Source organism: Polyodon spathula, chromosome 2, assembly GCF_017654505.1.
Source record: "Polyodon spathula isolate WHYD16114869_AA chromosome 2, ASM1765450v1, whole genome shotgun sequence".
NCBI classification, from domain to species: domain Eukaryota; kingdom Metazoa; phylum Chordata; class Actinopteri; order Acipenseriformes; family Polyodontidae; genus Polyodon; species Polyodon spathula.
The window spans coordinates 79,955,163-79,979,748 of record NC_054535.1 but is presented as its reverse complement, the minus strand read 5'-3'; the positions used below and the strand labels follow the sequence as shown (position 1 = coordinate 79,979,748).

Here is a 24,586-nt window from a genome sequence, read left to right as displayed (position 1 = left end):
TTATAAATGTTGCTATACCTATATTTAACAGCATTAAAATGCCTATCTGCATCTTGACGTCAATTCTGAAAACTTAAAATTCCAGTGCAAATGCCAAATTTACAATATTTAAAAATGTGATGCTCATTCCAATTGTGTCACATGTACGATAACCTAAGAACAATATGCACTCAGCAAAACAAAGGCTTATAAACTCAGTTTAAGGTCTTTCCAAATACACCTCGACTATTTAGACAACAGGTTTGATACATGCACAGGTACCATATTCAGCAAGGCATTCACCCATACTGCACTTACTGTACCATGCACTGCACCTAAAAGTACCAGGATGAAAACATAGGTATTAAAATCTGAGATTGACAGTAATCTTACAATACGTGTTATAGCTGACGACTTTCTTGCTACTGCACTATCTAGTTTATTTGCCAAAGGACCTTGAGGTCTGAACGTAAGAATGGATTTCTCTACCTACTGTACAGTAACTAACCTTGCTGTAATTCCTGTGAATATATCATTATTTCTTAGAAATGTGTTATATATTATTCAACAGTGAGAAAACGGCCATGCATTTTACTTCCTGGAATAGATTTTTTTATTTTTTAGAAGTGTATGTTTCAGCTTCACATTCTGTAACAAAATTTAACTTTCCCCTCCATTCCAGCACAGAATGAGAAAAAAAAAACCTCCCATGATCCCAAGCCTTCAGTGTTTGGAATGCAAAGTGACGCCAGACTCCAGATATAAGTGACACATACACAGGGTCATTCTGACATTCTAGAAGCATTTAAAGAAAACATTACCAGCTGCTAGCAACAATGCCATTCTGTATGTAACCCTGCATTCTTACAGACCATAAAACCAGTGAATGTCTCCATTATTTTAGAGCCACAATTTAGCTTTAGGTCACTGGAATGTGCAGATAGACTTATAGCCTGTTACATCTATAGCTTTGGCACTGACCTAAGCACCAGGTCAGGCAAGCACAAACATATAATTATGCAATGACGCTTCTTTGAGCAGCTGCCTACCTGTGGGGTAGACTCCTGTTATGGAATGAAGATGAACATTGGGGTGATTTTTATTATCTTCTAAGTTTGCCCTGGGATAAAAAAAAAAAAAAAACAACTACATTGCATTCGATGAGTTTCCACCTTGATATAATAGGACAAGCTATATAGAGAAGTACAGCAAAGTTTTTTTCTTCTTTTTCTATATACATATTGTAACACGACTGCACCTCACCACGGTTTGTTGCCCCTTTAAGCAGGACCCAGGACAAAGAAATGGAAGTTTATCAGTGCTGATGCGCTACTTTTAATAAACACAAAAACAAACACCAAGCTATTTTCTGAGCACTGACTAGCAGGAACCTAAACTATAAAACAAGACAGCTAAGCTGTTTACCTGTTACACAAACTCTAACAACACAAAACACACAAAAAAGGCTTTCACACAGTCCCTTTGTTTTTAATTTTTTTTTTTTTTTAAATATGTTTGAGCACACCTTCAACCTGGCTCCTTCACACAGCAGCAGCCCAAACTGGCTGCTTTCTTTAAATCCCCTGCTCCTGGCTCTAATTTACAATAATCACAAGGTGCATGGGATAATTAATAATAAAAACAATTAACACAAATATAATTAAATTAAACCAATGTGCATTTGCACTTTTTTTTTCAGCAGGAAGGAAATTAACCCTCTCCCTGCTCACAATATATATTATTGAATATAAGCCTGATATTTTGTTTAATGTAGGGATGTGTTTGGGCTTAGTTTTACTATGTCTTAAAAAAACATGATGAAATAACATCACTAAACATGTAAATGATATTGATCTTAACGGAGTGGACATAGATGTACAGATCAGTTATAATGCTGTATAATGGTGTTTTTTCTCTTGGTGTTGTTATTCCAGCACAATTAAAATAACACATTCACTGTAGTATTATTGGTAATGTAAAAAGACAGATCAAATGAATAATATGTTCTGAAATGATAAAGATAAAAGATTATGTTGAACACTTGACTTTGTGTACAAGCTGTTGAAACGTGACAATTGGAAATCGCAAACAAGTCGCAATATTTATTTTACTTGTGATACACATATATTTTGTAGCCGTTTGTAACAAGGTTCTGCCACTGGCAACTGCTTACAAATGAGATAGCTGACAGCTTAGTTGCCATGGAAGCATTTCCAGTACTTTTCTCTCTAAAATTCTAAGACATGATGCAGCTACAAAAATTTAAAACAGTGAAAGATTCCTGTGATATGATCTATGTTCAGAAATGTATATTTAAAACTCAGTAACTCCTACAGATTAGGATAGTTCTCCTCTGTGTAAGGCATAGGATCATCAAGGCATTCACTGATAGGCTTGCTGAAGGAGCTGTTCTTTTTGAATGGCGTGTCCCTAGTTCGGACAGCTGTTACACCCTGAAAAACAGAAGAAAAAAAAAACACTAGATGAATGTAGTTACTTACTGTTACCTTTACATTAACTACAGGCCTTAGGGATTTCTGTCAACTGTCATTTGTAACTGACAGAATATTTTTCCCCTTCGAATACATGTCAAAATTTTGGACATTAGTCCTAGCACTCAATTATTATACAGTCAGTGCCGCTTTATCGGGACGCCTCAGGAGAAAGAAACATATCCTTAATAAATGGCTGTCCAAATTTAACGAGGCAGCTGAGTCCACCTTAGTCACACTTTTTTGTTTCTTAATCAAAAGAAAAAGAATGAAATCACATCACATTATGACTACATGTTAAATACATAATTTAAAATACGAGTCAATGTTTTTTTTATTTTTTATTCTTAAACAAAATTAGTCGCTGTTTTTTTATTTCTACATAAAATGAAAAATTTATGAAATCACATCTTATCACAAGGCGAGGCACCTGCGATGTTGACAGACCAACCTTCAGCAGCCTGAGAAATCACAGGAGACGCAATTTACGCAAGTCACACTGTAATCATGTACTCGCTGCACTGTGCTACGCGAACCTGTCCTGCTCTGAAAAGCGATCGCCGTTCATCATTTGAAAATATTGTATCCCAATTAAACAAAGTGACGTCCCAATTAAACAAGATAAATAGCACTGGCAAAAAAAGTCTCCCAGAATTGTATCCCATTTAAGCAGCAATCCTGATTATCAGGATCCCGATTAGGTGGCGTGGACAGTATATAATTTTTCCTTATTGAAATGTATTTTACTGTACAGTTAACTGTGTTGTACATTATTATTACAACAAGACTGAGAAAATGTACCATACAAAACTAATAATAATAATAATAATAATAATAATAATAATAATAATAATAATAATAATATAGACTACAGGTCTCAAAATGTTACAACCCTAGAATTATTAGGCATATTATATAAACATATGTAAGCAATCAAGGATTATTATTTTTTTTTTAATTGCTGTTTTGACCATACCAGCACATGCTTTGTAGGCTTTCAGAAAATGTCTAATGTTGGAGACATTTTACAGTCTAGATTCACAGAAATCTGTCTTAAAACCAGATTTCCCATTCTTGTCTCTAACAAACACATTTAGCCTGATTGATCAATTACAAAAATAACTAAAATAGGATGTTGCTATGACAGTCAGGAACATACATTACTGATTATAGGTTTTAGTGGCTCTGGAGACAGAGCCAGCTAAAAGCAGCTGGAGCTGGAGCAGGGGCTGCTGGAGCTGGAGCTGGAGCAGGGGGTCTCAGTTATGGAGCTGAGCTACGGGAGCCACTCCAGAACCGGAGCTAGCAAAGCCGGAGCATGGCTCTTTCTATTCCATTATCTACATTACAACTTTAGAAGATTATATACATATACATACATACAGGTACATACAGGTACTTCTTTCAAAATAATGTTCAAATAAAAAAACACATCCTTAATAAGTTTTCCAAATAGTAATTTTATTTGTGATTTCCATTACATGAGAGTAGATGTTAAAACTTCATGCTGATTTGAACCCGGCTCTCGCCAAGATAAGCACCAACTAAGACGTAGCTTTACAATAAACTAATGTGATCCATGTGCCTCTCCATCCATTTGCGTTTTCTTCCATCTGATGATGTAGATATCCTTCTGCCTGGTGTTGATGGCTGAAGTGTAATGCTGGCTCCAGGGATCAGTTTATTTTGCCTCCCCAGCCCATCAGCACACACAACGGCTGTGATGCTGGCTCCGGGGATGAACTACAGTGCAGTCTCCCGAGCGCATCAGTATGACAACTGTCTGGATTGAGCTGGCATCCCAGCATCACCCCCCTCAGTCCCCCACCCAACTCAACCCAGCTTACTTACCCAAACATCAGTATTTCCTTCTTTCTATTGTTCTTGAGATCCCTAACCAGAATTTTTCCATCTCAATCACACCCAGGTGCTGCTCCTCTCTGCTGCTTAAGATAAGTTCTTCACTGTGCGACACAACTCTTGGCCACTGAATCCGACATCTCTGAGAAACTGGGTTGTAGAGTGTGTCACAAATCCTCGACAACCCACCTCCACTGGGTAAACCTGGACTCCACATCCTTGCACTTCCGCTTCAGCAGCTAGTTGAGTATACTGCAGCTTCTTCCTCTCATATGCCTCATCTATAGCATCATTACAGCTCTGTTAACTCTACCAGGTGAACAACATGTGCTGATCCAGACCACAAGTCAATATCTGGTCGAAGGTTAGTGGTGTCAATCTCAGGTCGAAAAATAAGCCGTTGACCAACATCTGCCAGCATTTTCCAGTCTTTAGCAGCTTCCAGTTGTCCTGGGCGAGGCTTGGTTTTAACACCTTTTCTTGATGGTTGCTCTCCTGGGCAGAGGAATGTTTGTCTTTTCTGTGTAATGTTTTGATGGAACTGGCGGCAACTTATTGGCCATGTTACGCTTATCTTCCAATGCAAAGGCCAAGCATCACAGCAACTGGTCATGGCGCCAAGTAAACCGTCCTTGGCTAGGACCCACCTTGCATCCTGTGAAAATGTGCCTCTCCCACCCAGAGGTTTAGGTTCTGTGGTGATGGGAGAACATCATATGTTGACCTGATGAGGAAACTGATTTGCTCTGTTCCATTGTCCATAGGTCTTGTCAGCCAATCTTGTATTGTTCCACACTCTCCCATCTCGTCCATTCTCCATGCTTGGCCTGGGAAATGGCCTTTACGCTCCTCATCCTCTCCTCCTGCTTTTGCACATCGTTGACTACCAGCTTCCTCTGCTGTATTTATTTGTATAACTTTTGAGTCGTGATTTATTATACGTTTATATAGACAGTTTCTGTAGATCTATCAGTATTTAAAGTGTCATCATGCAAGCATTGTCCTGTGTACAGTACAGAGAGGCTCATATAACTACACTGCATTGTTATTATGGTTTCAGTGCTTTGAAGACGTTGGAAAGGGTGAAAATACAATTATTTCAACACAAAACAATAATTTCAACACATACCTTAATATAAACATTTTTTTCATGCTTTGTCTTTGCCGCCATCTGTGGTGGTGACAAAATAACTTCTGAAGGCTACTAACATCATAAACTAGTTTTGCAATTGAAATCATGTAAATATGAAAATTAGACCCCTTACAAAAAAGACTCTGGTCTCACTTGCTGTGTTTAATTTGAAATCTTAAAACAGATTTCTCCTTTGAACCTCAACAGGCATTTCTAGTTCTCCAGGAGCAAGCTATATAAAATTCATTCACTACAAACTCTTTGAAGCATGGGTTTGCAGATATTTAAAAAGCTCATCTTAAAGTACCAGAAATATATATATTTTTAGTTTATACAAATTAAAAAAATATAACATCTATATGAAGGAACTGCATTTCTTCTGACTGCATTTTTTCCTCCCACTCATGGAATGCATCTTTTTACACAACATATGGTATATGGCTGTCTGAAGAGACATGTGTGAAGTTGATTTGATCCTGAGCAGTTGTGAAATTGCTTTAATATACTTAGTATATAGTATATAATAGTATTTTGTATTAGAGAAGGCACAATACAGAATCGTGTGGAGATATGACTCAAAAGGATATGCTCTCAAATCAAACAACATTCAGCAGTTATAATTATTGGAGTATTTAAAAAATAACCTTAAGACAATATATTGTACAGGTTTAAATTGCTCAGATACTTTGGAATGTTTAATAAGGAAACTTGTATTGGCAAAGATTAGGAATCTGGTGTTAATTTGTAGTCCATAAATAAAACCACTGAAACATATTTAATTGCAAACAGAACGTCCGCAGAGGGGGGTGGCTGCATACTGTTATTGTTGTATCTAAAAGCAAAACATTTAGTGTGTGACTCGACCATAAAAATCTTCATGACGTATTGCAGCAATAAAGCTTTAAATTTCAAGGGAGCCTTAAAGACAAAATGATGTTATTTTAGGAAGCCCCGGGAACACAAACTAACACAGTTGCTCAACTTGCTTTTGCACTAGTGAGTTGTCACTTTGCACTGAAAGGGTATGGGTTTACAATAGCAAGGGTATGGGTTTATTGTTTGCTAGTAGAAATGAACTGAACATCAGAAAAGCTTCAATACTGACATTCCTGCCACTCTTAAACAAAAACAGCATATCAACTGGGGAGTGGAAGTGCTTTCTTTAAGCATTCAGTGACCCACAGGGAGGCACTAATAAAACACTGGGAGCTGTGCTATCAGCTTCACTGTTATTGAGTAGTACCACTTATTGCTGTTGAAATAATCAGTAAAGGACTAGAAACATAGATACTGTATAGCTATTACGAATACCAATTAAAGTACACACATATGGCGGTTTAAACCTTGTTGCAACCATGATGCTTGTTACTGAGTAACTATGGAAACCTGGCAACTTGAAATGGGTTAGTCTACAGACGGTGACATTATTATTCTAATGCATACTGTACTGTATTAAACCAATATTAGACCTCCTGAAAGTTATTTACAAATCATGTAGTTCACCTAATTAGCTTTGAAAAATATGTTTTACCAGTGCAACCATAAACAAACTGTAGTCTACTTATACTTAAATTACTAACATGAAAGGGTTATTTTTCTTGTATGTTGCCCACAACAGAAAAATATTGAAGCAAAGCATAGTAAATCATTTTTTTACATTTGTTTTTGCTTGTTTTATTCAGTAAATCGTTGCATGCTATGTATATACTATCCTTTTGTACACTTTTAACTGTTCAACTTTCAAATAAAGAACACATTCAAAGTCCAAGATATTACATAAATATGTGACCCAGAAAAAAATAAACATTAGCCTGCAAGTAATTTTCCAAGTATTTACTGGCATGACAATGCTTAGCGAACACTGCACTTTGTTCTCAACCTAACATACAAGCCTGGGTAACAGTCATAACACTGTTCTGGTAATGTTAAACTTAGTAGTTTCCTTTAAAACAAGGAGTAAAATGAAAATGACTTCAGATGGTTTATCATCCACACCATGGCTCAGAGACAGACATTAAAGTCATTTAGTAGACACATGTTTCAATAAGCTGTGTTTTTCAGTGTCTAATTGGTTAACAGTTCCTTTGTTGGCAATAGCCCCCTCACTCAGCTGGCCAGCGGGACATGAATGGACATTATTAATGTTTAACGTGTTAACATATTTTACCCCATGCCTGTATTTAGAAACTGCTAATAGATCAGGGTCAGCTTCTGAACTTCTGTACATTTTTATCATTCAGATAATACCTTTTTTTTTTTTTTAAATAAAAACAATGGTTCGCAATACAAGCAGTAATTAATTAGACTGTTCAATTGGAATACCAGTCTTATGTTTTTTCTTTTTAATTATTTATTTTAATTTTTTTTATCTCTAAGCATACAAGAAAATGGAAAATACTAAATATTTCATAGCTGCTTTCAGAGGTTAGCCGATTTATTATTTGTCTATTCAAATGTCAGCACAGTATGATAATGAGGCACTTAAATTCAACTGTGCAGTTTTAAATCATATTCTTCTTTTTATGTAAGCTTTTGATTTGCAGATGACAGGATACACTCAGAAAGGTTAAGTGACCAAATTTGGTATATCAGCATTTTTCTTTTTTAAAAACTGTTAATTTCCCTCAAATTAGAGGAATATTGTTACAGCAAAAAAAAAAAGGGAGTGTTATGCCGTTGTCTTACTTTTGTCAAAGACAAAAAGTGGCAGCACGTTTTTTTTTTTTTTTTACCACTCTACCAAACCTGTTGTCTTTCTTTAATGCAAACAATCCAACCAATCATAAAATCTGACATCAAACAGTATGAGATTGCTGGTGTGATATCACTACATTAGTATTTATGTGTTCTTAAAAAACAAACATATTGTATTTTTTTTTTTTAATCAAATCTGATAAATATATTCATAAACTAAAGGCATTCTACAAAAAACAAAACAAAACAGTGTCCACATATCTTTACCACCCATCGATAAGCCAATAAAGATGCTAGGAAAACAGTCCAGTTTTAATTTTCAACTTTCATTTTCAGGTATATTAATGCTATAGTATACATGAATCAGGGCTTTACTGTATGTCTGGCATATCAAGACACTGGCTTGATATATTTCTGTCACTATCTTAGTTGTAAGCATTCTCATATTATGATAATAATAATGGTAATCAGATTATTTTTATTATTATTATTATTATTATTATTATTATTATTATTATTATTATTATTAGTAAATGTATTTCTATATTATTTAAAAAAAAATGTCAGATTTATTATGTTTGTAAGGTGGAGGACTTATTTTAGCACAGCACAGAGCTTGAGGACTTAAATCCTGTAGCACAAGCAACCGTAACTAATCTAAACTAAGGGGAAGGGAAAATCACAGTTGTTGTTTTTGATTTATTAGTAGACACTGGCTATTTTTACAATAACGCGACCATCAGAATAGCTTCACTGTAATATGAACTTCATTCAGGGTAAAACAAAATGTGTCTCAAAAAACATACGATTCAAAACTCCAAAACAATTAAATTTTCAAAGAAAGGCTTTAACTACTTATAATTATTATAAAATACGTACTTTTGTAATTAATTCCTTTCCGACAGCAAGAGATTCAATGCTATGATCTTAAGGACTGCATGACAAGATTTGAGCTGCTTGGAGAGTTTGGCTTGCTCTTGAGATTTCAGTGGTTATATCAGCAACTTTCTGGACGTGTGTTTACCTCGAGTTTATACCGTATTTGTATATATTTTTTTAAGTATGTACAGAGGGTGCATTAAGTAACTGTGCGGCTCAGGACGAGTGGAACTGAGCATGACGTTGAGTGGGTTCTTTCACCGCGTTGAAAAAGGTAATCAGGGCTTTGATATCCATATACTTTCCCAAAATTTTCAACTGCTAAAGGTTACATTCTTACCAATATTCAGTAAATTGTTGGTTGATAAATCAGGTCTCAAAACCTATTTTGTGCTCTACATGCTTTAAAGGCTTGTCATGCACTAAAAAAGAGGGTACAAGGTGTTTACAATGTCTGTTATAAGGAAGTGCATTTCTGTAAGATGATCATTCAGCAATTTGTCCCTTGAATTTTAAGCATTTTGACCCATGGAATGAGGTTAATCATATCAAACTGGAACTGGTCTACTGACTCCCGGCGTTCCATGCTTGGAATGCGCTTTTCTAAAATCTAAAATCTAGAAAGTTACAGTACAATAACAGTTTGACAACCACAATTCTAGAAAAAGAATGCTCCATTACGGATTCCAAAAGTAATTGTAAACATAGCCAGTGTTACTGCCTTTTACTCACACTGGACTGACAAATGTATTACTGCCCATTTATTATATCATACGTTATTTTTAATTCCATCTGAATATTTTGAGAAAATATGCAAAAATAAAGAAGAAAAAAAACTTACTTGTATTTTATGAGAATTCTCAGACCAATAGGTTACTGGCTGCTCTGTTTTGTAGTCATGCTCCTTTAAGGACGATTACAATAATTAGACAAATGAGAATATGCTTCACATCGTATTTGAACTTCATATATACAACAGTATATTTTTTTTTTTCTGGAACTTTATTATACTTAGGGTATAGGCACTCTTAACTGCATTAATACATATACAGTATTTGCATGTGCTGTAAGCAATGGACTTCAGAACAACAATACATAATGACTAAAGTAAGTCTTTAGGATGGCATAGCAGTAAATGTATTGCTCACATGAATGTACAATTTGCATGACACATGAAACAAATGACATTCAATTTAGCCATTCTTCAACAGGTGAAAATATGACCCAGGAAGTACAGTGTGTTGTTTGAACTCAAGAACATAACCAAGACCTTAATGTAAGCTACCAAGAGAAAGTGTGCAATATGATGCATCATTTTATTTGGTCTTCTTAATAGTTGTATATTTTAGAATATATGTACCAGTTTTATTAAACTCAAATAAAAAGGACTTTCTTTATAAATGTGTTGAAAGGACTGTTACAATTAAATTCCACTTCAAATTTGAAATAATTAACCAGCTTAATTAAGTTAAAGCTAACCAGTAAGGGTGCACTGCCTTATGACAATCTAAAGCTGCATTCAATACTTTATGTCATCCTTTATTAACCAATGTCTAGGTGACCTGGCCTTCTTTTCAGTTTATTTTAAGCAGGATCTGAACCACAAATGTAAATAATCCAAGACTGTGAGCACAGGCTCCTACCTTGGTGGGGGGTGGTGGGACTGACTTAAAACCCTCAATGTTATAGTCACGTTTCGTTACTGAGATCAGCTGTTCCAATGGAGGAGGAGAGTTAAACTCATTTAACACCTCTTCACTGTAAAAACAGACATAGGAAAATTAATGCAAATACATTTTTTTTAAAGCCTACCAGCCTCAATGATAAAACAAATAAAACAAAACAACTCCTGTTATTTTTTTTTTACTTGCAACCACAGCGGAATACGTGAAAGGGTCACACATATGAATTTGATTGAATGACACCATAGAGAAAGGAATAATGTAGCCATGTTGTTTTTTACTGAATCTACTCTTATACTGGGCATAATTAAAGTACAATAAACATATTAAGGTATGCACTGACATGAACATATTATAACCAACAGGGTTCACATCCAACAGCATGTGTCCCTGTTTACTGAGATAAAGTGGCTGGATTGACTCTGAATAAAAATGCTCTTGGAAAGCCAGTTTCATTAATACAACAGTAATTATGAAATACATTCCAAATAGACAGTTTCTTCTGTGCTCGCTCGTGTCATTTGAAAGCCACCCACATCTACAATAATATTTACAAGAGTCAATAAACAAATACATAGAAAAATGAAAGACCCTGGATTAAAGTAGTACTGTGCCAAAGGTTACATTCTTACCAATATTCAGTGAATTTGTGGTTGATAAACCAGGTCTCAAAACTTGGTTTCTGCTGAATACTCTAAAGGTTCGTCATGCACTAGAAGTCAAACAGGCTGTGTTTACAATGACAGTGCATCTGTTATCCCCATCACAGAGAGAAAATACAAGAAACCCAAGCAAGTAAACCAGACAGACACCTCCAATTTCTTCATAGGCTGCAGCAGATGGTTCACATATGGTCTTCACAGACTGCTACTGAATCTAATTTTGCTCTAGGATTCTCCCATAAAAGGCACTTGCCACATCAGAATGGATAAAAAAAACAAGTGTCCCATAAATGCCTCAGGAGAAGAGAACTAGGGGTTTGTGTTAACAAAAAAACTGCACATCAAAGTGAGTGCCAACTTAAAGCAGATGTGTAGCGGTGAGTTTATGGTAAATAGAAATTTGAGGCACATACTGTTTCTTTGTATGTGGCACTGTATTTTACATCTTACATACTATAGGATCATTGAGATTTGATTGCCCCAAAAAGGGTCTGTCTTTATGTGTTTAATGGCTTATTTCTAAAATATCTTTTAATGTAAATCCACAAGATATGTTGGTAATCTTATTATTATTATAACATTGGATCACTCATATTTATTGTACACATATGATACCTACAGCAGAAAGTAAGCATAAATAAGATGTTACCCCAAAGCAGATAACTTCAAAGGAGTAATTCATCAACTTAAAGTAGCAGTAACTTTAATAGTTTTATATATATATATAAGAGAGAAGTTTAAAAGATTAAAAATATATTTATTTTCAGGACATTTTGGGCAATAGCCCTTCTTCAGCTGTTTAAAAAGAAAAATAAAAGCAATGCAGTAAACTTGTTGTTGTTCAAGAATTGTAATTATACAAAAATTCTGTGGATGGTGTCATGGTTATTAGAATAGAATGTTCATTCCCAGAGGTTCCAAAGTTCCCAGTTTAAAGATAAGCTTGTTCCTTTTGTTTCTGAGCAACATTTGTTCCATAGCACTGATTCATCACACAGACTGTGATGTCTTCAGCTGTGTGATCGTCACTGTTGAAGTGATGGGCTACTGGAAATGCAGTGGCGTTAATGCGAATGCTTAAGTGTTCTACAAAACGATCTGTTAAACGCCTTTTAGTTTCCCCAATATACAATTTGTTGCATTTCTTGCAGATAATGCAGTAGACTATTCCTTTAGATGTACAAGCAAAATGTTAATGATTGTTGAATGAAGATTTAATGCCTCTAGAATGAATGTATTTACAGGTATTACATTGTGGTCTATTACATGGATATGTACCTTTCAAAGGTTCCCCAGAAGGACAGGTAGCACTGTGTGCCACATATTCTCTTATATTCTTGTCTCTTCTATATGTCATCAAGGGGGGAGTCTTGAAAATAGGCACTGTAGATGGGTCTTGTTGTAAAATTGTAAAGTTTCTTTGCACAATTGTCTATATCTTTCTATTTACATTTGAAATACAGGATTTTGATTTAGTGATGTCCGGAAAGCCACAATTTCCAAAAAACACATACATTTCCTCGCTTTTGGTGAAGAAATCTTGATCATCGCTGCAAATACATCTGAGTCTTAATAGTGTGAATAAGGAATCGAGTCACGACAAGCCTTAGGGTGTGAAGAGTCATACTGCAGATATGAATGCAAATCAGTTGGTTTGTAGTAGACAGTGATGTTAATGGTGGAATTCAAAAAGGTGATGGAAATGCCAAGAAATATATACTATTGCCTGTTTCTGATATGTTCCATGTGGAATCCAGGGCTGGGTGGAAATTAGTTACTGACTGAATGAACTGTTTTAAATCCTCACTAGAGTTGGTGGCAATTCCAAAGATGTCGTCAATGTACCCAACATATAGTTTAGGTGTGTTTCCATTACATTGCTGTAAAAAATTGTTTTCAACCAATCCCACAAAAAGACAAGCATATGATAGTCCCATTTTAGCTCCCATGGTAATACCCCTTACTTGAGTGTAAAAATCACCATCAAAGGAAAAACAATTCAATGTGAGCACAAGTTCAGCCAGTCTCAGAAGGATTTCTATTGGAGATTCTTTCACTTTCCATTCCTCAAGAAAGTGTTTTATTGCAGTTAACCCTTCATTATTTGGTATAACAGTGTACAGGCTTTTAATGTCCACTGTAAAAAGAATAATATTATCACAAGGGTGCTGTTCTTCGAAATTATCCAATTGTTTTAGAAAATGTGTAGTCTTTAACATAGGAAGGCAGTGATTCAACAAGGGGTTTGAAGATTTCGTCAAGAAATTTGGAGATCAGTTGTATTGAACAGGAACAGGCTGATACAATTGGGCGGCCTGGATTGTTTGGTTTGTGGATTTTTGGAAGTAAGTAAGAATGACTGCAGCAGGGGTTTTCCACTATTAGACAACGTGAAAATGTGGGTAACAAATTGTTTGAGATTGCATTAATAGTGGAAATGACAGTGACTGTAAACAATGAGTGAGATCTTTGTAGTTCTTAGTGTAGAAATTAGTGTCAGAAAGTTGTTGTTGGGTTTCTTTTGTATGAGGTCTTTACTCCAGACAACTACTTCTCCTCCTTTGACAGCAGGTTTTATTACAATGTCATCTCGGTTTTGTATGTTCCGCAGTGCAATGTGTACCTCTTTAGATAAGTTATGCTGTTTCATAGGTTGGTTAAATTCTATCTGTTGAATTTCTCTTTCACATTTGTTGATGAAAAAATAGTGCTTGAAATTCACCTGAAGGGATGTCCAGGTTGATTTAGTTTGTTTGTACTGATGAAAAATATCAGGATGCATGGTTGTGAATTCATCAGCTACTTTTTTTGTTGGTACAAATCTTAGTCCCTTTGACAAAACTGACGTTCAGCACTGGTGAGTGGAAAGTTTTCAGGAATAGTAACTCCTTTCTTTAGTTGTGTTCTAGTTGTGATGTCATAATATAAGCGAATATGTGGTACACAGTGCTACTTGTCCTTCTGGGGAACCTTTGAAAGGTACATATCAATGTAATGGACCACAATGTAATACCTGTAAATACATTCATTCTGAAACAGAGATTAGAGACATTAAATCTTCATTCAACATTCATAAACATTTTGCTTGTACATCTAAATGAATAGTCTACTGCATTATCTGCAAGAAATGCAACAAATTGTGTATTGTGGAAACTAAAACGCATTTAGCAGATTGGTTTGTAGAACACTTAAGAAGCATTCGCATTAACGCCACTGCATTTCCAGTAGCCCGTCACTTCAACAGTGATGATCACACCGCTGAAGACATCACAGTCTGTGTGATCAACCAATGCTATGGAACAAATGTTGCTCGGAAACAAAAGGAACGAGAGTTTATCTTCAAACTGGGAAATTTGGAACCTCTGGGAATGAACATTCTATTATAACAATCATGACACCATCAACAGAATTTTTATATAATTACAATTCTTGAACAACAACAAGTTTACTGCACTGTGTTTACTTTTCTTTTTAAACAGCTGAATAAGGGCTTTTGCCCAAAACATCCTGAAATTAAAAGATTTTTTAATCCTTTAAACTTTTTGTATACATTTTTAAAAAACATTTTCTTTCATATGCCTTCAATTTTTTACACTGCACATATATATATATATATATATATATATATATATATATATATATATATATATATATATATATATATATATATATATACACACACACAGGTTTAATTATTTATGGATCCTCTGTCAGTCATGCTTACACTACTCAGACCATTACACATGTCTAAGCAAACCCTAGATCAGACGAAAGATGCTGTCAGCTGCTACAATTACAGTATTTTAATGACAAAAAGAATCTAAATCAAATCAGAAACCAGACAGTATTAAATATGTCATGTCTGATTGAATAGATGTGGTATAACTGCAATCATAGCCAAGGGCTAAAAATATATATTTAAAATAATAAATAAATGACGGCTTCACCGACAGTATAAAGCTTGTTTATTTCAAAGAGATGAAAGCCAAGAGTTTGAATGTGTCTGTGTGCATATACTGCTTAAAAACTAAGCCATTAATGTCACAAGTCAACTGATGATAAACTCCACATGTTGAAAAATGGTATTTCAAGCCTTTTTTGTTTTTCACTGACAAGAAACACACGCTTTGAATTGTAAATCTGTCAATATGTATTCATGTAAGTTTCACTGATCTTGTTTTTAGAAAAACAGCAATTACCTTATCTTCTGGTATAGGTATTTTTCTAAAAGTTCTTCTTTCATTCCTGTAACATAAAAGCATAAAAAAGTACTGAAATAATGAAGAAGCCCTTTTCTTATCTTTACTAATGTATGCAATAACATTTACTTTCTTTTCAGTAACTAGTTCCTCGGCAGAGTGTATAGTGTACAATTGTCCAATACAATGTTTTTGTTTTGCATATATCTAGAGTACAAATGAGATACAACTTGCTTAGAACCTTCTTTATCAGGTGTATCATAATCTGGGGGTAGCCTTTCTGTGTAATAAATGCCAGTAGGTTTACACTGTATCTGACCTGTTCATGGAAAAGCAGTAAACCCAGACAGATTCTATTTTTTTGTACTAAAAATCCATATATAACACATGGTTCTTTATGAACAGCTTTTGTGTATCTTTCTATTACTGTACATACCTCTTTGTCGTACTCCGAGACCCTTTGGAACAGTATATGATTCTCGTGTAGTTGTTCTATCTGTAACTTCGCACAGGAGATCCACAGAGAGAATTCCTCTATGCCCTTGTTTATGCAAAATGGCTTCACTTCTATCTATCTGGGATCCATCATTATCCAGTGGCCCTGTAGCTCTCTAAATAAGCAAAACAAAATTACCCAAATCAATACAGATACTGTAGTTTCTTGTCAGTAAATGTACTCCAGAAATCAGAAGTAAGACCTGAATTAGAAAACGGGGTTACTGTGGGTACTCATCTAGCAGGTAATGTCTAGATCTGAAACTACATATTCTTTAAAATGTTGTTTGTCCTAAAAAAATTGAGTATCAGCAGTTACCAATATCCTAACCATGGATTCTTGAATTACAGTTATAAAACAAAGAGGAAAGACTAGCTAACATAAGATGCAACTACAACGCATTGTAGTAAATTTAAAAAAATGATGATACTGTGTCCACCAATAAAGCTTATTCTAATGCTGTCCTAATAGAACGTTTGAAATCAAAGCAGGTGAAGGAATGTTCTAAGATGATAATGCGCTATTCCATAATGCCAGGATGGACATCTTAACGAGACATGTTGCTGTGGTGTCAGAGAACCAGTTGCAAGTACAAGACTGACCCCTGTAGTGTAAATGAGGTAATGCACAGAAAGGAGCGTATACCTGTAACAGACCTCACAAGAGGCCCTGGCTCCTGGTCCTGGGTTCACACCCAATGGCCTGTACCTGCCCGTAACCCTGCTACAAATACATGAGTAGTTGTTCTACTGTAATGTATACTGTTAAGGAGTCGGAGAGAAAGATCTTTGGCACATTGTGAATTGGTGAATAAGGTGGAATCGGCTATTTATTATATTCAACCCACCAAGCAAAATGCTAATAGGCTGTTCTCTTTGTCAGCCATCAGTTTTCTCTGGATGAAACAGCAGCATTTAAAAGCACAAAAAGATGTGGAATTTAAATATCTCCAAAGAAATCATGCAATTTTTGAGATGTTGTTAAATTACTACTTTTTTTTTTTAATATATAAACTTAATAGTCACCAATTGATTTTATCCCGTTCTTCTCCCAATTTGAAATATCCAATTGTATTTTTTAGGCTCAGCTCACCGCTACTGCCCCTGCGCTGACTCAGGAGCTGTCCTCCGAAACGTGCGCCATCATCCAAACACTTCTTTTCACTCTGCAGGCCCGGCATGCTGCCAACCCAGAGCAACAGCGTCAGAAGAAAACACAGTTCTAGGCAGCTTACAGGCAAGCCTGCAGGCACCTGGCCAGTCTACAGGGGTTGCTGGTTGCGGTGAGCCAAGGATACCCTGGCCAATCTAAGCCCTCCCTCCCCAGGTGGAGCTCGGCCACCAATTGTGCGCTGTCCCCTGGGAACTCCCGTCCAGTCGGCAGTGGAATAGCGTGGAACCTAAACTGGTGACCTCCAGGCTATAGGGCGCATCCTGCACTCAACACAGAGCACCTTTTCTGGATGTGCCTCTCGTGAGCTACATTTTCTTAAAGGAATAAAGCAATGCTCTTCATTATTTATTTCTATTTCTGCACTCATGGATATTTTTGCATATTTTTAAAACAGTCACCAGCATATTTTTTTACTCTGGGACTGTCTGAGCAAGCCTGAGGAAGTCAGACTTTCTGTAATTAGGTGATCACAATGGGTGCACTTGCTGCAAAAGCAACACATAACTGTTTTATTAAAATCTTGGACCTTACAAAAGTAAACTCCAAGGCAGTTGCCGCATCATAAAGTAGATATAACTGCAAAGCACAGTGAGGGTAGGCTACTGGGAGACAATCAATGCTAATGCTCAAAATTATATGCTTGGAACAAGGTACTAAATGGTGAATATCAGGTAAGTGTTAAATACCAGTGTTTTCTTTATTGATCATCTTTATGGGTTCCTGATAAGAATATGGTCATATTTCAAAAATAGGAATGCAACAGACAATATTAAAATTTAAATTATTCAGTCACTATCATAACACCATCTATCCATTAAGTCACATCTATTAAGTTTATATTTCGAAATAAATGTCAACATATACTGTAGTCTATACATAATTTATAGTGGATTTATAACATACATTGCCTCTAGAGAAATAGACATTTCAAAAGTGTACATTAATTAGTAAATATACATAAATTAATATATTTGTATGCTGTTTACAAGTCAATTAATGTTAGCCTCAAGGTGAAATTCGGTGGGCGGTAGCTGGGCTGCTTTATTAATTAACGCCTATCATCATTAACTGCCTATTTAAACCCCAGCCTATTTAAACCCCATCATTATCTGCCTATTTAAACCCCAATCTCACATTCCTTCTCTGTCGAGTGCTTTGCTTTCTCCTTCTCCCCTCCTCCTCTCTCTTTCTCATGCCTTTGCATCAGTCTCCCGGGGGGGTAAGTGCAGATCTCCCCCGACTTCAGGTCAGCCACACTACCTCGTCCTCGCACTAGGGGCGTTATCACTGAGTGAGTCAGAGGGGACCCCTGGCCACACTATCCTTACGCAGCTCATGCGCCTTTTCTACCTCACCACATGAGGCGCTGTCCTTCCTTCACTTGGGACATGGCCCGCTTTACACTCTCAGTGCCCAAGTCACAGACTAACCCATCTATCTCTGTTGCAGGTTCCCCGCGGGACGCCTTCCCGCTCCCGGCTTCGGGGGCCTTTGCCTCACCTCATGCGAGGGCAGCACCAGACCAGTCAGGGAACCCTTTACTATCTCTCCTTTCAGTCCTAAGCTGCTGGACTATTACTATCGCCCCGAGAGGCGCCTCTGCCGAGCAAAGCCTTTTATAGGAAAGTGACCTTCGACCAAGTGCTATCCTTGGCAATAGGAGCACTCGTTGGTCAGGATCTCTTTTCTATCGTAATTTCAAGCCCGGGCCTCTCCAAGTCCGCACCTAATTCTTAGCTACGGGCGCGTCACTCGGCCCCAAGCGTCCTCCGCTAGATACTGTCTTACTAACAGCTCGTATCTGCTTCCTGTGCTCTATCCTTGCAGCCCCTGCAGACACCCCGTGAAATGACTGATACATTTCAACTATACAGATCACAATTTACACCTACATGCAGATACAGTTTACTCTTCAGTTATCAATTTAATTTTGTGGAAAAATACCAATGGATTAAAAAAAAAACAAAAAAAAAAAACGGTATTACAATTGCAAAAAAAGGTTAGTTTTACAATGTTCACAAAGATTTCTTAAGACATGACAATTGTTTTTGCTATGGGATTATTTGTATTTATTCATTTTATAAGCTTTGAAGTTTATATCAATCTTCCATATTTGCGTTTATGTATTTATTTATTTTATTTATTTTTTTGGTACACCTTTATGTATCGTTTTAGTTTTAACATTTTTTTTCACACAAAAGTAATAAGAAAGGAGGATGGTAAGTTATGTGTATTTCATGGGTTGTAGCTGTTTTATGCTTAAAAGGTATCATTCATGAAGCTTTAAGGAGTGCTTGTATATATTGCTTAACATTAAATAATTCGTTGCACAAGGTTTCCTAAGACTACATAAGACATGATGACACCGTTTTTGATTAGGGCTTACTTTTTATTTATGACTTTAGAAGCTGATGTTTTTATGAATATTCACAATTCCTTTCATATTGATATTAAAAAGTGAAGAACCAACAGGAACAAGGTTATAACGATAATAAGGCGAATGAGAGATAATACGTTCTTTTAAGTGTTGGTTAAGCCCTCATTTAAACACTTTGCACAAACTGCTAATTTATTTTTTGTATTTAAGTATGTCCAGCATCTGCTACTGAAACGAAGGACTCTATATATATATATATATATATATATATATATATATATAGAGAGAGAGAGAGAGAGAGAGAGAGAGAGAGAGAGAGAGAGAGAGAGAGAGAGAGAGAGAGAGAGAGAGATTAGACTTTAAAAATTGATTTGCGTATCAAGTTTTTAATATTCTAATTTGTGTTTTTTGTTACGGTTCTACTAGTTATGTAACTGGAATTTTTAAGCAGTCATTGAGCAACTGTGTGTAGACATATTAATGGTTACTATGAATGTTTTTTATTTATTTTTTTGTCATTATGTAGTGGGACTTGGATCTAAATATTTATCTGAGGTAAGTTAATTGCTTTTAGTTTTCCAGCGAATACTCAGCATTTTAGGAATAACAAAACAGTTTTCAAAGAGATGAGAAAAAGTAATGATCATGTGTCGGTTCTTCTTACCTCCTCTACCCAGTTATACAAAAGACATTTTGCCGGGGAGCGACGCCGGTTTCTTTCCATCGACACCTCTGCCATATTATTTTACTTTGTACTCCTGCAGTAAAAAATAAATAAATAAATACAAAGTAAACAGATCCCTTAACAATGATTTAAGTTTTATAATTCAGTCTTCTTCATACGAGCTTCATGTGGTCAGCGTGTGGTGCTGGGCCTGACGTTGCTTTACTTGTCTACGCTGTGTCTGGAAACAAAACAATGTAGCCATGGTAACTGTAAACAAGAGCATTGTGACTGCGATAGTGTAGAACGAAAGTGAGAAAGACAAATAAACGACAACATAGAGACATCTCATACCCATGTGCTAACTTGTCACTTTGCTCGTTTTGTTCATATATACAGTAACATTTTTTCTGAACTGTGAAAGGAGTGTAACGTTTCGGTCGCATAAATAAGTATACAAATGAAGCACATTGAATATCAGAAAGCCTAGATGGAATAGATTTTATGGATATTAGATTTAACATATAATATACATGTTGAATATGGGGGAGAACAGGGCACATTTTCAGCCATAGGGTACATATAATAATCATTTAATTTTTTCAGGAAAAGTTTGTAAGACAGTGTGAGCAACATTGCTATTTTCATACAAGAATACCCTCCCCAAGGGGTGTCACTCAAAAACAAAGCATTGGCTTGGGAATTGTGCAGTAATCACTTCACACCCCCAGTCCCCATCTGTTACACCAGTGACAATATTCACTACATGTTTGGTTAACAGTTGCAACATGATGCTGGATAGCTAACGAAGCAGCGGCAATTTGGGTAAATCCACTGGCACAGGAGGTCTGTACTGGAAGCAAACGGTTATTAATAAGTATCAATGGTGAGGATAGATCTTACTTAAGGATTCCTTAACTTATACTGATGTTAAAGTAATTGTAGCTAACAATCAAGTTCCATCAAATGTCTTTACAATGCACATGTATTTGATAGGTCTCCAATGTGCAGTTTTGAAAAAACATGTTATAACAAACATGTATTTTGATTTCAAAATATGATGTCTGGTACTACACTGGGTTTAAAGGCAACTCTGCCTGGAAGCCATGATTCCTGACTGTCTTGTATTTGGGTCATTTCAGCTGAAGAATGAAATTGTCTTCACCACTTCACTGACTGCTTTCTTGTCAATAACCAATCAGCTGCTTCCCTTGTTGACTGACATGCTTTCAAAAACACACTTTTACCCAGAAGACACTACTGAGGAAATATATGTGCGAACAGATAGCCCAATAATAAGGAATATAAACTGAGAGTTTCCTTTAACATAAAGAGTAGTAACAGATGTCATATTTTAAAATGAATATGTGTACTATAACATGTTCTTTTTTTTTTTTTGGAGGGTGGGATTATAGACTAATGGAATTGCAAAATGTCTAAGATTTATATAATTATTTTTTTTAAGTACAGTTGTTTTAAAAATAATAATGTTTATATCATGTTACCAGCTGCATAATGTCTGCTTTCTTGTGTTGAAGATCTATTGGTTCTTTGCTTGCTTCAGCAACACCGTAGATCAAAATAAATCAAACTATTCCTTTCTGGTATTTAATTATTTCCAGTGTGCCAAAGGTCTCTTGGCCTGATTTTAGCTGGATCATTAGAGTGAAACAGTTGTATCCAGGAAGTAGCAGCAACTTTTAATTCATAGCGATGTCTTTGAAATATCTGCCTACTCCAAATTGCACAAATTCAAAAAGTATAAAATGAAAGCGACAACTATATTCAAACGTAGAAAAGGGATACCAGTGATAATATTGCTAGTACACCTAAGAGGTAAGAAAATGCAACCTTATTTAGCACTGTGAATTGGGCATATTATTTAACGTGGCTTAAAGTTGCACAGCCATAAAACAAAGTGTATCTAAACAAATTCATTCCTATTTTGTTATTTAATCCTTGCTTTGCATAATCTTTAATTAGATATAGAAAAGCATGGCAGATGCATTCATTTAATAATGAAGCTGTGCTGTAAGCCTATGTGTGATACATACTGTATCACACTATTCAGAAATTTCATTGGAAGGGTATTAAACCCATACGGATGGAGCTGATAAAACACACATAGGATGTTCAGAGCTAATAATAGGGATGATTGCCATGGACATAGATCAAAAATATAATATTTATAATACAGTACTTCTTTCCAAAATAACCAGTACAGTTTTATCAATAGCATGTGTATACAATGTAAACTGTAGTCTATTTCCCACTGATCCTAACTCTCTGCTGCAAAACACAATAGTTCATGTCTATCCATTTTTAGACATTTAAATTTGATTTAGTTTGAAGCTTTGTTTGTATGTGAGCAGACTAGCTTTTGTTGATTAGCAGTTAATGGAGCTGAAATGTCAAGTATGACGTGCTGATGGTGCATATTATTAGTGGTGTTGAGTTCAGAATGATTGGATTACACCCCGACTTCATGGAGCCACAACCTTCTCCATAGATGCAAGTCTATGACAAGAACTCTACTGATATCATTCCTTTCAAATATTTACTTACTTCACTAGCAAAGTGGATGCTTGCATTTTCCATGTTTTGATGCATGATCTTTTTAAAAGGTTATTCAGGCAGTGATGGCAAAATGTTTTTATGCCCTGTTACAACATCTTTGACATTCACTTTCATTGGGACTCCAAACAGGCTTGTAACTAGCAGGTACCCAGTTCAAATCCCAGTTCAGCCCCTGACTCATTGTGTGACCCTGAGCAAGTCACTTAACCTCATTGTGCTCTGTCTTTTGGGTGAAACGTTGTTGTAAGTGACTCTGCAGCTAATGCATAGTTCACACACCCTAGTTTCATATCTTGTAAAGCGCTTTGTGATGGTGGTCTACTATGAAAGGTGCTAAATAAAAAATAAAGACTATTATTATCCTGTGATACCTGGGCACATAGTTTTGATAAATAAACATCACCAAGGCTCCCATTCACAGCATACTGCAAAAGGCACACTTAGAGAGGAAGCAGCACAAAACCGACTTTTTTTTGTGAAAATCCAGTCAAAAATCTCAACTCCGTCTCAGATTGTATCCAATCAGAAGGCTGTTACCTCCTTATATGCTCAATGCTCCCTGTAGTTAATTTAAGTGATAGTGCCCGTCGACTAAGGCTTTACCGTGTGGTGGTTGACCACAACTGGAGGCGAAGCCCGTTAGAGCTGGAAGCTGATTGGTTGATGATACTGAATTGTTTTCTAATGATTAATACAGTTATGCCAAAGAAAAAGGTATTATTTATTTTGCTGTCTGTATTAACACATTTGCCTCAGGTTTTATTTAACTGGTTCTGCTGGTGCACTCTTATTGTATTAGTAAATCTCAGCTCAGCTTGTAATCTTTGTGTGAAACATTTTAAATAAATACTCCATGTTCATAAAGCTTGCAAGGTTTTCAGGCAGGAATTTCTATAGTACAAATGCCTGGTACATTCAACATTCAAGTTCCCATTAACCTATAGGTATATAAACTTCATTGTTGGCTTCAGAGTTTCCTACTTGCCCAGCTGCTCAGTTTGGGAGGGCGAACACTTTAAGGACCTCTTGTCTAGTAGAATGCTAAAACTGTGTCTCAGGGTGCTACAAGAGAGATCGGAGCTGGCTTGAGAGGTATTATTGTGTATCCAGGGCCAGGCTGAGGATTCAGGGTTATCACGGTTTTATTTGCATGTTTTTTTGATTTTGAATGGATTTATTATTTCTTTTTGTAATTGTGTTTGGATTTATGTTCACTGATATTTGTGTGTGTTATTGGAAGTTATTTTGCACAAAATGTATTTGATTTTGTTATGTTTTTCATTTTGATGTTAGTTAGTAGTAGAATACCCTGTATCTGCTATTGATAGGAGAGATAGGAAATACAATCCATGACTGAAAATCTAGTGCAATAATTTAGCAACTCTAGTGCAATTCTATGTCAATTCGTGCATTACTCTGTTAATTCTTGTGCATATATTTAACACATTTTGTGTAGTAAAATATAAAAAAACGTATTTGTTTAATAGAAATCTTGTCTGTCTCGGATGCATCCTCCGCTCTAATAAATGTAGGGTTCTGGTGAACTGTTGCTACACATACTAGAGGTTTTACATCTTGCTCAGTAACAAAGTACTAGTTTTCTATTAATTCGTTTCTTTCCAGTTGTTTTGTTTACACGCTGCTTATAGTAGCTCACACAATACTGGCTTAGATGTATATTTATGAATAAAGAGAGAGGCCAGCGTGTTCTTTTTTTGTG

General features: G+C 35.9%; 1 protein-coding gene across 1 annotated transcript; it reads right to left on the bottom strand.

The window, feature by feature from the left end:
• Nucleotides 1–1,788: 1,788 nt before the first annotated feature.
• On the bottom strand, nt 1,789–20,519 carry spag8 (sperm associated antigen 8). The gene is made up of 6 exons (XM_041231420.1): nt 20,290–20,519; nt 16,016–16,190; nt 15,580–15,625; nt 10,680–10,794; nt 9,878–9,940; nt 1,789–2,432 (listed from the first exon to the last, which is right to left on the bottom strand). The coding sequence occupies exons 1-6, from the start codon at nt 20,362–20,364 to the stop codon at nt 2,310–2,312; spliced, it is 597 nt and encodes a 198-aa protein (XP_041087354.1). The 5' UTR covers nt 20,365–20,519; the 3' UTR covers nt 1,789–2,309.
• Between the last annotated feature and the right edge of the window lie 4,067 nt (nt 20,520–24,586).

Coding starts and splice junctions, on each gene's coding strand:
- spag8 (XM_041231420.1), bottom strand. CDS start 20,364: ATGGCAGAGGTGTCGATGGAAAGAAACCGGCGTCGCTCCCCGGCAAAA. Junction 16,191..20,289: donor TGTATAACTGGGTAGAGGAG/GTAAGAAGAACC, acceptor TTGCTTATTTAG/AGAGCTACAGGGCCACTGGA. Junction 9,941..10,679: donor TCCCACCACCCCCCACCAAG/GTAGGAGCCTGT, acceptor TCGTCCTTAAAG/GAGCATGACTACAAAACAGA.